This window comes from Melozone crissalis, unplaced genomic scaffold (genome assembly GCF_028551555.1).
Source record: "Melozone crissalis strain CALT ecotype California unplaced genomic scaffold, PUWL_Pcris_2 ptg000018l_1, whole genome shotgun sequence".
Classification (NCBI taxonomy): Eukaryota; Metazoa; Chordata; class Aves; order Passeriformes; family Passerellidae; genus Melozone; species Melozone crissalis.
This window is the reverse complement of record NW_026535796.1, coordinates 18,368,172-18,381,087: the sequence shown is the minus strand read 5'-3', so window position 1 is coordinate 18,381,087 and position 12,916 is coordinate 18,368,172. Positions and strand designations below refer to the sequence as shown.

The 12,916-nt window shown below is 41.4% G+C and overlaps 2 protein-coding genes across 10 annotated transcripts in view; both read right to left on the bottom strand.

Annotated features, from left to right (window-relative positions):
- ARHGAP1 (Rho GTPase activating protein 1) overlaps nucleotides 1-12,916 on the bottom strand; it is a 182,821-nt gene that overhangs the window by 50,555 nt on the left and 119,350 nt on the right. The gene's annotated exons all lie outside the window — the stretch shown is intronic.
- Nucleotides 1-12,916, bottom strand: part of AMBRA1 (autophagy and beclin 1 regulator 1) — a 124,354-nt gene that overhangs the window by 49,661 nt on the left and 61,777 nt on the right. Inside the window, exon 12 of the mRNA XM_054276364.1 lies at nucleotides 41-151. Coding sequence (XP_054132339.1) covers nucleotides 41-151 — 111 coding nt within the window. The remainder of the gene's footprint in view (nucleotides 1-40; nucleotides 152-12,916) is intronic.

The window sequence follows — 12,916 nt, the reverse complement described above, 5'->3', positions numbered from 1 at the left end:
ATAGACATAAAATAAGGCACTGGTGTCTTTTCCAACTTACCATTGCTGATTTCAGGCAAATCAAACTTAGTGAAGTCCCACCACTGCAGCCGGTAGGTGGTGTTGGCAATGTTGCTGGCCACAGCTGACTGTCCATCCCCAATCACAGCACCTACATAAAAGGGGGAAATAATTAGCAATTTAACCTCTACAAGAATAACCAGGAAAAAAAAAAAAGCTGGGGAGACAAACCATAGAAAACCTTTCAAAATCCAATACTCAAAAATCTAGATTCTTAAAGTAACCTTATTTACAGAAATGGTAGCACATCCTCAATAAGCCACAGAGAACAGGAAATTAACAGGAAAGCATCTCCCTGCAACACATTTCTGAAAGAAAATAAAGTTGATAAGAGATAAGAGTTGCCCAGGAACACAAGACAAAATCCTAATCAATTCATTTGGTGCAAATGCATTCTACTTATCAACAGTGAAGCTGCATTTTCACAGACCCAAAACTGTCTAGTACAGCTATGAAGGCATATCAGAATACAAACGGAGGAAAAGCACTGCCCTGGGAAATTACACAGATTTGTGGACATAATCACTGCTCCTACTGTAAACTTCACTCAGAAGATAGAGGCTGCTTACAGTATTTGTCACATAGTAAGGGTTGTAACAACATATGGGCCTGGAAAACCTAGGAGCTGGCCCTTTGCTGCTTTGTGTGGTCCAGCCTACAGCAGGCAAGGGCTGCTCTGACACCATGACCCTTCCTAACTGCCCAGGGTTTGGTTAGCAGCCTAAAATCAGAAGGCTAAGCATAATTCTTCAGAAACTATCATAAAGAACCTATATTTCCCAGCACAAAGGAACAGCCATTGGTTACTCTCAAGTCAGCTCACATTTGAGAAAGCTGAGACACATCAAATGGGATTCCCAGGGAGACAAACAGAGACAAGAGACAGCTAATCCATGGTAGTACTACAGTCAAAAATGTCATGCTATTTGCAGTCTCTAAGGCCTTCATGGACAGGCAGCCCATGTCCTACACACACATCCTGGCAACCAGAGAAATTCAGCATCATAGAATTTGGTAAAGGAGAGCAAAGCGGGATCACTGCCAAGCACAACTGACTAAAGGCAAAGCCTCCAGTGCCTACACAGTCTGGATTTCAGCATCTCCCCACTCCAGTGGGAAGTACACAGCAAAGTCAGTGCCTTCACTCTCCTAGAAGGGTTGGCTCAGGACACTGCTGCCACAGCCGCAGTAATAGAAGAGACATCGTTTAGACAACTCTGCCAGACACCTGTGCAGAGTTAAGAGCCTGTTAACTGCTACTAAGTTAAACTGGTGTGGAGGAAGATGGAGAGAGCAGGATGGCTGGATAGTTATTTTTCTTATAAAATCCCAAAAGATCACTCAGGCATGAGAGGGGAAGGGAAGGAAGAAGGGAAAGAAAAAAAAAGAAAAGAAAGAAACCCAAAATGCCTGAACACACAAACACACCAACAGGTTTTTTGCTTTCTCAGCAAAGCAAAGAACAAGGTGGGCAGGGCAAAGTAAGTAAGCAAATTCTAAACTGGTGCTGATAAACAAATACACCAAGAAAGCTGTTTGAGTCCTGATTTTTGCTTCTAGGGAAAGCTCAGAAATATACAAAGAAGAAGACTTCTGAGCAGACAGCTTTACCCTGTGCACTCAACTCTGTCAGGCCTCCAGCAATCAACCAACCTCCATTGTACATTTGCTCCATCTCTGTACCTGCCTCTGTCAGACATGCATGGATCACTTGGAGAGCAAAATTAAAAACATTTCCATTGCTGTAACATACGCCCAAGGCCTTGTTTTCTATATCCCTCAAAACAAAGGGCTCCTCTGAAGAGAAGATATGCACTGGAGAAAGCAGGTTCAATGAATTAATGAAATTATACTTGGCAACCAGAAGTAGGACAATTAAATTTTACGTTGCTTCATCTTTGAAAGTCTTCTCACTGCAAGCCTGGATTTGGTACACAAAAGCAGCTCTTTTACTGTCTTGCCTTCAGCCCTCAGGAAGGGAAGAGAAAAACAGGTGCCCTACAAACGTGAAGCAGTGGGACTTCCTGCAGGGAAACAGTAACTCACATCACAAGCAAGGTAGCAGCTGCCTTATAGGACTGAGTTAGGCAGGGAAAACACACTGTGAAGACAGGCAACAGAAGTTCTACAGAGGGCACATGATTCCAGAATATTGATCTTATCATGGATGATTGTTACAAAGTTACATCATCTGTTTTGCAATGAGAACAACCTTCATAGGTGTAACAAGCAATATATAAAATGGAGAACTTACCTTAGGAGAACAATCATGCCCTCCCTCTACATCAGAGAAGCTTAGCAAAATCACTAACTGCTCTACAAACAGTAAATTCATCTGGCTCATACAATTGCTACACCTACTGCTAAAAGTACTATAAAAAGCAGCTGGCAAGCAGATTTGATCTTTTTTCTGTAAAATTTCTCATCTTTGCATCCCTTTCCCTGTAAGGTGAGGAGGATGCAAGGTTTAAATAAACACCATAACTAGCCTTCAAGTTATGGTGTACATTTGAACCTTTCACCCTCTTCACCTCTGAAGACAGTCACATCATGTGCAGAGAAATTAACAATGGAAAAAAGCAGTACTGCCACATCTACAGGACAGCCCCACACAGATTTCAGAGCCAGCACAAGCTATCGAGTAATGCTAATGCTTCAGGTAATAGATACCTTTATCAAAAAGATTAGGACACAGGCAAACACAGTTCTTAGTGTGAAAGGTCATGTTCAGAAAAACTTGGTCCATTTCTTGAAGGCTTCAAACCTGTGTAACTAACACTAATCAGAAACCCATGATCTACATCTTTTATTTAGTAATTATCTCCACTTATACTAATTAAGTAATTGAGGAGTGCAATTATTAAATTATACCTATATACATATAACAAAGTGTAATAACATTTGTATTACAAGTCCTGCCAGATGCCTCCCACGTGCATGCATGCACTGTGCTACAGTAAAAATGATTAAAAGCATGTAAACATTTCAGACAATGAATTAAGGGAGGAAAATACCCTGTAGCACAGAAATATGCCATCCTAACCTGTGTTGTCCTCTTTGGCTTACGGGAAACATTTTAGACCACTCCTGGAAGACTGAGAAAAGTTAAAATCCTCACTAGAGAGCTTTTGTTCACCATGCAGCACGAGAATTCATTCTCAGCTGGCTTTGCCCAGTCAGGGTTTCAGTCTGGATGAGAGGAGAAGGTGCTGTTGCTTGTCAACTGTATGTAACCTAGAGGCAAACAACACAGTGTATCTTCTTAAACTTGGGCAGCAACAGATCAGCTCTTACAAGGAGCTGTTCTCACCAAGCACCTGACAGTCCTGATTCCTGGGTCTTCCACTGTTTGATGGGATCACAAATGACTGCAGTGGGTACCCAAGGGTCTTGGGCTTGTCATCCTCACGAACAGAACAACCTTTTTCTGCAGAGATGATGTAGATTTCAAAATGCTGAAATCCAAAGCAAGGGCCAATTGAAATGCAGTGAATGTAGGTTTGATTGGCAGCTTTCCTGCGTCTGTCTATCACTGCGTAATAAACACTGGATGATGGCAGAAATGAAGATAAATGCTTTCAGCAGCCCCACATTTTCCCTCCACCACCCTGAACTCCATCCACCCCCACTCAGCACATGACAAAAGAGTTTAAAGAGCTGGGGGGGGAAGAAAGTATTAACAAAGACTTTAATAAAAAAATCCTCAAATCTTTTCTTATAGGCCACCTACACGTGACAGATATTTATCCATCAGTCTCAACCTCCTCAGAGGATCCAACATATCTTGGCATATGGAGAAATGAACCTTTGCCAGTCAACTATTGCTCATTTATGAATCAAGCCAGGCAAGCCAATGTCTGAGTTCAGACTGAAAGGGAAAAGAGGGGTGCAAAACCAGTTCCCTTGGCACTCCAGCACTCCCTCAGTGAAAAGCAGGCTAACTTCAGACTACTACTATCAAACTTTCAGAAGAACAACTAATACTCTAGAGCTGCACAGGCTTTGGGGTACACGTTTTCAAACATGAAACATCTACATAGTATGGGAATTTCTTTTCCATGTATTTAACAGAAACCAGAATTCAATTTTTTTTTCTAGGCTAAATCCTTTAGCCATAATTTGTTAGTGTCTGGCAGGTCCCCTTGTAATAAGAGAAAAATTTATTATAATGCTTACAGAAAAGCTGGAGGAAGCTGGAGAAACCCCTTAGCTAATTTGTGACTCAGTTTGAGGGAGTGATTAGTCCCTGGTATAAAATTCCCCCTAGATTAGTACTCGAATCCCAAAGCATGAGTACCTTTGAAAAGTAATTTCTCTTTATGAAACCATTTGCAACTGTAGCTGACACTGGGTTAATCTATACTTGTAAAAAGGATCTGTCAAAACTCATGGGTTTTACATTTACTTATTCTAGATTTACTACAATCCAGGCTACAGGAAGTCCAAAACACAGAACAAATCAATTTGACAAACCAAGGATAAGACTCTCTGCTGCAAGAATACACCAGATTTTCTCACTCAGTTCTGAAACAATTTGAACTCCAGCAAAATGATTACTGAAGTCTAGTGAAGACGCAACAGGTTCTTATACATTTCCAACCCTCAAGTATTTTATGGGACAGCCTAGTTTGGGGGACCACATTTGAAGACAGTAAATATATTAAATTCTGAACGTGAATTTGGTAAGTCCCAGTAAATCTCTGTTCCAGGCTACCTCAAAGGCACAGCCTTTGAAGTGGATGAGCTATCTATCTCAAACTGGGCTAATGCTGTAGAAACACTATGCAGAGCAACCTGGTATTTTCAACCATTTCTTTTGCTAGTTCTTCAATGTACAAGCAAGCTGTAAATAGGAAATGGACAAAATTATTTTCATGAATGGATGCACAATATGCTACTAAGAGTAGTTCAGCATACGCTAAGCACTGAAAGGATCTTAGATTCAACATTAACTGAGAAAGCCTCTAAGAGGTCTATGCTCTCTGAAGGATGAACCTTCAAAAGGCTATTATTTTTTCTTTATTCCAGATGTATAAAATAAGAAGAAATGTAATTTCCCATTCATGTTCATTCCCACTGCAAAATTTCCTTTCAAAAGGGGCAAGGCTTAGCATGCCAAGTTCCATAGATGTATCAGCTATGGGAATTGGAGCAGGGCTCAGCTGTAGGTAAGTGAAGATGATCATCTTAATAGGAGCCAGTCAATTACCCAAGGCGTCCACTTACATTGAGAACAATGCAAACATCATATAGGGGAGGGAATTTTGCAGCCACAAGTTTTAGACTTCAAAAGAAAATCAGTTAATTTGCAACAAGCACAAATAATAAAAGAACAGATGCCTGTCCAAAAGCCTCCACCTCCAAACAAGTAATGATGGCTTCTTGACATCTTACCATCCTGTATTTTATTTCTTTGTCTGATCATCTAACAATTAATAGAGAAATGTATCTAGCAAGCATTTGTCTTTGATGGTAGAGTCCAGTTTTCCCTCAGGGAAACTAGAAGACATTAAGATCCTTTTCAAATGCATCCCTTCTTATCTGTATTGCTTGCATCTCATCAAGCAAGCTGGAAATTCTTCTCCTTTAAAGAATTCACATTCTGTTGCTGTTCACTATAGAGATTCCCCACCTCATATCACCCTGCTACACAGGAAAATTGGAAAATATGACATGCAACAGCACGGACAGTTTCCTGAAAAGGCAAAAGTTGAGCCAATAATATTTGCACAGAATTGAGGATGAGGAAAATTCTATACTCTGTGAAAAATAAATTCTCTTATTACAGCCTTTGTGTATACATATTGGAGTAGGCAAATGTCTCTGTTTAGGACGGTCTCATCCTACTCAGGGTGACCAATAAAGAACAAGCAGTTTCATTTCCTTGCTGTAGCTACATCAAACCTCTCAGCTTCTGGTAGCAACAGATTGTGGCTTAAGTCTCCCAGCTGACAAGAACTTTCTCCAACCATCCAGTATCGGGTATGCACTGCTGAACAGAAAAAAACCCCAAACAAACTGTGAGGAATATAGGGAATTCCTTCCTTCTATGACCCACATCTCTACCAATCAGCACCCCAAGTACAGCACTACCACAATAAAAGACTGACAGGATTTAAACAGTATCTGCACACTATCTTTAATCTGCAAGATTCATAATCTGTTATGCCATAGAAGAAAAAAAAAAGGCAAAAAAAAACCAACCCCAAAACACAACAAAACAGAGAGATATACCACCTGAATCATGGGCAGGCCACAGTACACATCACCTTAGTGCTAGAAAGGAGAAGGGATGAATGAGACAAGTGAGATTTTGATTTTGGCAAGAAACAAAGTAAGTGAACAGAAAGTAACAGTTGTATATTGTTAGTGATACATAATTATTTAGCTTATCCACAGTTCATTCTCGCAGGGTAGCAAGTACAATTCACAGGAGAGCCAAAAATCCTACTTGCAAAACAAGCAGAGCTCTAAGTCTTAGTGATGCTCTTACATCTGTACAACTCAAATGAAGGTGTTAAATGCTACTTTCTTCTTTATAAGAAAATCCTTTTTAGGTTCAGCTATTTGTGTTCTCATTAGTCATTTATGATGCTTTTACCTGAAGTGGATGGGAAGTTCCTTGGGAAGGCTCCACTACACTATTGCTTTACACCATGTAACGCAGGTATGCATACACATTCAAAGGAGCAAAACACCAGTTGTTTAGGGACCATCATGAAACTCCTGGAACTCTGATGCTGGATACAGTACTAGAATGGCATGTAGAGATACAGGTGCTCCACGAAGCCCTCAAGTAAAAATAAATGTCATGGGTCTAGACAAGTGAAAAGAAATCTTTCTGCAAATTGAGATGCTGCGACATTGAAAGAGTTTAGCAGGAAAACATTATGGATATAAAAGAAACACCTATTACACTTGGCTGAAACAATTTGCAAGCTGTTTGAGAAGTGGCTGGTCAAACAAGCTCTCTTTTTTTCATTTAGGCCCCTTGCTGGGAAGGACAGTCAAAGCTGGAGTCTTCCTATCAGCAAACTGCTGGAGCTGCTAAACTTGTTTTGAGATCCCTTCTTTATTTCCATGCGGTAGCGGCATGTGTTAAAAGCATGCCTCACACTACCATATGATTCAGGCAGTAAAACATGTTTCCTTCAGTACAGCCTTTTAGGGAAAAGATTCAAGCACTAAAAATATATTCCAATCTGCATTTCATTTAACTAATGTTTTGGTTTGACCTTTTCTGCATACTTGCAGCCTTTTATGCGTTTTGTCTGTATGCATTTAAGAACCCCTAACATAAAACAATGAGTAAATTGTTGGAGAAAGGGATTTACACTTTCTTCATCATTTCTATTACAAAATTCTCTGAAATCTTAAGAAATCAGTTGTAGAACCATGAAGCTACTGCCCAGGAATGAAATCTACTAACTGGAAAATACTGGGAAAATGAACACAGTCTTTATCTTGTAAGTGTGAGGATAAACAATAATTTGGGTTGCAGGCATTTCTGCATCTGGAGGTCCACATCAATCTACTAAAAAACCAGTAAGATAATACATTTGAAATCTGCTCCAAAGCAACTGATTCTGCAAAGGACAAAGGGTTTTGCAAATTAATGAAGGGCAGGGTGGGGAGAGTAGTGAGTGAGTCCAAGACATGGTCATAGATGAAAAGGCAGAAGAGAGCTGAACTCTGCAGTCTCTAAAGAAATGTATACTCACTTCCTTCACCTCTGAACCCACACATGCAGGCATGTTCACACCTCTGCTTCCCTGTCAATTTTCAGAAATAGAAGATGACTCTCCAAATCAAAATGCTGTATCTCTCCTGCCAGAATTCAATGAAATCCCTGGCAATGTGAACTAGGAAGGTCTCAATAGCTAACGTGTGGTCTGTGTGTCTGGGGTTCCTCCCTCTGCTTACTCTGCAACTCGCGATGCCTCTGCTCTCTCCCATCACTAAGTCCCTTGCACCATTACCAAGCCTGTCATTAAATGCTTTTGGAAGTCCGCTTTTTAACCTTCACATCTGTGTTTATTCTCTGCATAAAACCAGAGTGGAATCTGTGCCTGGCAGGCATTTCCTTTTGTAAAACTCCTTCTTCTTTCCTTTTCTGACTTTTCAGAGCATGAAATGTGCCTGCTAATCCTAATTGCTGCAGATGGAGAGTCTCGCAGAGACCAGACAAAGGGGGCATCCTTCCACCAAGCAGCTGTGAGCAGGCACCAGACTCCGGTTTCCAGAGCTCCCATCTCACTTTGTCACATTTCTGAAGAACACAAGGACAAACTTCCACAAGAAGCTATACCAGAAAGAGGGACTTGCCTTCCAAGACTTACCCTCTCCTGCCTAAATGGCCCTCCCAGTCCAAGAGCATACCTGAACACATTGTGTGACCTGACTCAGGGTGGGCAGTCCTCAAATACTGCTGCTATATGTCAAAGAAAAAAGCAAAAGCTCTGTCTTTTAAGGGTCATTTGCCTGTCTATATCCCAACATCAGCTCTCTTACCAAAGAAAAACTTTTTAAGGTCCCACTGGCACATCCACACAGTTGCCCCTTCCATTAGCAGCGTCTCAGCCAGTAACAGAGGCACTGAGAAACTGAATCGGTATGCTACCAAGACATTTTTGTTGCCAATAGCCATTGAAGAAGTTGCCTTTCTAGCTTAGCAGTGTTTGGATTCCAGTATAGCAACAAAATACTGCTTCAGGGGGTTGCTGCCACCTAACCAGAATATCCTTACTATCCAAGGCTAATGCTTGGCCCCTCCACAGTTGCCACATCGCACTGTCTATGAGGGCTACTGCAGTTCACTCATCTAACATAGACATTAACATGTATCAGACTGATTCAGTGTTGCCAAAACTGTGGTATATAATTTAAGATAATTGAGACGTTTTGCAATTTCTTGTCATTGAGACTGTGTGCCAAGAGCATAGCCACCTCTAGCCCATATATTCCACTCAGGTTATACTTTATCTATCAATTCCATAGTTTGCTAGTGTGGCCACAGTTTTAATTCACACTAAGTAATTCCCCTTCCAAAGAGGCTCAAATAATGTTGTAACAGCACTCCTATCTAACCAATATAGCTACACCAACAGACAGATGTAGAATAGACACAAAAATAACAAGTCAAACTGCTTTCTACAGAAAAGCCTTTTCCATTGTGAGTGTGCATTTTAACTACTAATGAAAACCTATTAATCCAAACAAATCAGCAAGCCAAATTCCTGCTACCGCCTCTGCAGCTCTTACTGCAGGAATGTGTGTTTAGCACAACTTGAAATGTGCATGTCTTATACCAAAACACCCATCTGCAATTGAGAGAAAACCTCAGCAATGTCTTTGTAGAGCTCCTGCATGCCTTATCAACCATCACATTGCAAAAATACAAAGTTTTACTAATTCAAGAAGCAGTAGGTTCCCTGGAAGGGTTTGAATTCTGCAGGTTTAACAGTGTATCAGTACAACAACAAGCTTCCACACTGGAGCCACTTTTCATTGTGGAAATAGCAGTATATAGTATTAATAGAAGTGCCAAGCACAAAAATGTATACAAAGGCTTCTACTTGCCAGTGAATGGAAGACTTGCAAAAGTTATTCCTATCCTTAAACATATTTCAGGACTGCTGTATTACAGCACCAGTCCTGTGCACCCCCACTTGTAATGAAAACGCTGTGTCAGTTTAGTGACACAGACTGAACCTGCACAACACAGAGCACTAGATAAACATGCTCAGTGGTGGATTTTCACAGGAATAATATCCTCTGAGCAGGACACATCAGAAAGTATCGCCAATCTGAAGAGCAAGAAGAAAAGGCAGGAAGGAACAAAGTAAGCAGACAGACTTGCTGTTAGCTGGGTAAAGCAGTGAACAGACACACAACCTAAAGAAAGCAGAAAATGAGCAAGCTGAGAAAACACAAAATCTAATAGGAGTTTAACTCATGTGAAGGCAGATTAAAATAGATTAAATTTAAAGCATGGTGAGATGGAAAGTAGAGAGCCCAGGCTGGAAGAACATAATAAGGAGACCACATTATTCCAACTGAAACAGAACAAAGTAAAAGAAACCTACAGCAAATAAAGTACTTCGCTATCACAATGTTCTGAACACTTTCTCATGGAACACCCACTTTGAGGGTGGTTTGGCATGATGTAGATGACAGCAATGGAAACAAGACTCATTCCTTATTGCCACTAGCTTTAATGCATAAAGCAGGTTGCTGCACCCCAGCAAGTGAGCAGGGATCTCTGTCTGAAGCCAGTGCAGAGACTCAAGCTCCAGGGGTGACCCAGATCCCAGAGCATGCAGAGCAGGACTGACACAGCATGATAGTCCACAACTCGACAGAACAAGTGTAACAATGTGGAAGTAACCCTGCAACATTTGGAACAGTGACATAGCATAAGGGCTCCCAGAAGTCAAGACTCCACCAAGAAGTTTGGCCAAACTCATAACCTTGCAGTGACTTCTGTAAAATCAGTGCCCCAGCTCAGCTCATCACAGACAGGTCCAACCCACTGCAATTACAAAACTGACTCCAAGATTAAAGGTGACTACCACTGTATTCCATTGTTTTAAAGAAGTGTTAAAAGGCAAACTCAAAGACACATCCAGAAAAACTAAGGCAGCAGAAATACTTAGACACTCAGCATGCAGGTCTTGCACTGCACAGTGAATGGATACTTAAATGGGTTTTATTTCTTTTTTAGGGCAGACTTGACGTTAATCCATCTTGAATTAGCTCATAATGCTTCCAGAAGGTCCTAAGTAGACCTCCCCAAGATGCTGCTGTACAAAATAACCACCACAGCTACTCCATACAGCATTTACAAGCAAAAGTGGAGGGAAATCTCATATGATGAAAATACAGCAATGACAACTGGTCTAAAGTAAAATTTCCAATTATACACAATCAAGATTTGGAGTAAGCCGTGCTTTACTGGAGGACAGGGGCCACAAACTAAAAAGGAACTGTGGTGAAATGTTCCAGGATCTCACCCTCACAGCAAAATGCTTTCTCACCTTACTTTTCAAAATCTTTGTAAATCTGCTCACTCCATTTGGCCTATGAGATTTTTCTCTAAACTTTATTATTGAGTCCCTCTCCGTCACAACTTAATATCTTCCAGCCCTTCTCTTCTATTTCATCTTGTTATGATTTCCAGTCCATAAGCACTGTCAGTTATTTGTCTCCCCTCAGCCTTGTTTCTCCTGTGCCTTCTTTTCCTTCCACTCTGGCAAAGTACTTTTGGATTTCCTTTACCCTTTTCAATGTCCTCATAATGGGGTTGTGGGGATGTATATGTACATGCTGGGTATTTGCCTCCTTCTTTCCCTACCAGATTTTGAGCCTGACCCACCTGTGATACCAGTACCCATTCCTCCATCTACTGCAAGACAACACTAATGAAAACTGCCACCAGACCAATTCCCTCCACTACACTTTTCTACTCTGACACCTCGAAGAAGCTTTGAGATCTTGCTTGGTTGGTCTGTGGTGAACCAAAAGACAGATCCTCAAACAGCTTCTGTGTGCAGCAACCAGGAGACAGCACATGGATGGGTGCATGCATGCCCACACCATGAATGCTAATACGAACAATTGTTTGAAAGAAGACAAAGTGTTTCTCCAGCTTAACTGAAGCCCACGCCTGCAATCCCAGCTACCTTTGACTCATTCCTCAAACCCTCCCCTCCTCCAGCTTCCATTTGTCTCTGTGCAGAATCTCAGCTGCTTGTTAGAAAATTACCAAGTGACATTACTTCCTCTACCTTTTCAACCTTCCCTTCCCCTCCTGCAATTCTTCCCATAACAGACACAAGCATGTTCCCAGTCCTTCTAAGCACTCCACCAGCCTCTATGATTTTTCCCTCTTCTCTATCAATTTCTATCCCTTGGCATTTGTCAGTAAATGTGTATGCTCTTCTTCTCCCTCTCACAATACAAATATATATCAATTTCTTGCATCTCTAAATTTCTCAATGACTCTCTGGATCACAGTTTGGATGTCTAAGATGAGAAGAGGAAATGCATTGTCCCACATGTCCTTATCACCTCTAGCTCTCAAACTGTATATGAAACTCTGGGCAGTCACTCTTCTTTTTCCACTCCAGCGTATCTTCCATCTCAACTACTACTGAATCAGCTCTACTTCTAGTGACCGCCTTGCTGGTCAAAACCCAGTACTAGTAGTCTAACTACTCTCATTGGCTCTTTCTTAGCAAAGGGACTAACATTTTTGATTATTTGACTGCTCTTCCCTTGCCTTCTGTGATGGCTTCTACCTACCACTACCACTCTAACCAACCCCAAAGATGCTGAAAGAGACAACCAAGAAATTATGATCATCACTACGACTTCTTCCATACTCTGCTGCTGGCCCTGAAGTTATCTAAAGGGCCATGAGCCACACCTACCTACTCCTTCCCACCTATTGCTGCAAAACCTGGTGGGTTCAAGCACATTGATACAGCTGAAATTGTACCTTGTTTCAGGCAGTGCTTGAAGCAAGGGGAAGAGATGTGAATCTGGTTCCCAGAGCAGCAAGAGTAGAACACAGAAGCCAGGCAATGGGGGAGCTCGGAGTCCAGAGCTGTTATATTTGCAGAGGCTGGCTCACAGCTCTCACTGATTTTGAACGCTCAGAAACATAACAGCTCCTGCCTGCCAGGGCTTCTGGATTACAGCCCACACTGAGCTCAACAGGAGAGTGTGTCAACCTACTGCTCAAGAAAGCAAAATACAGCTTCCTTTAGTAGCACTACATTGCATCTCTTGCTTAGTTCAAAACCAGCACTGAGCTCCTGCAGACACTGGAGACCATTCCCACTTCAGCCACATT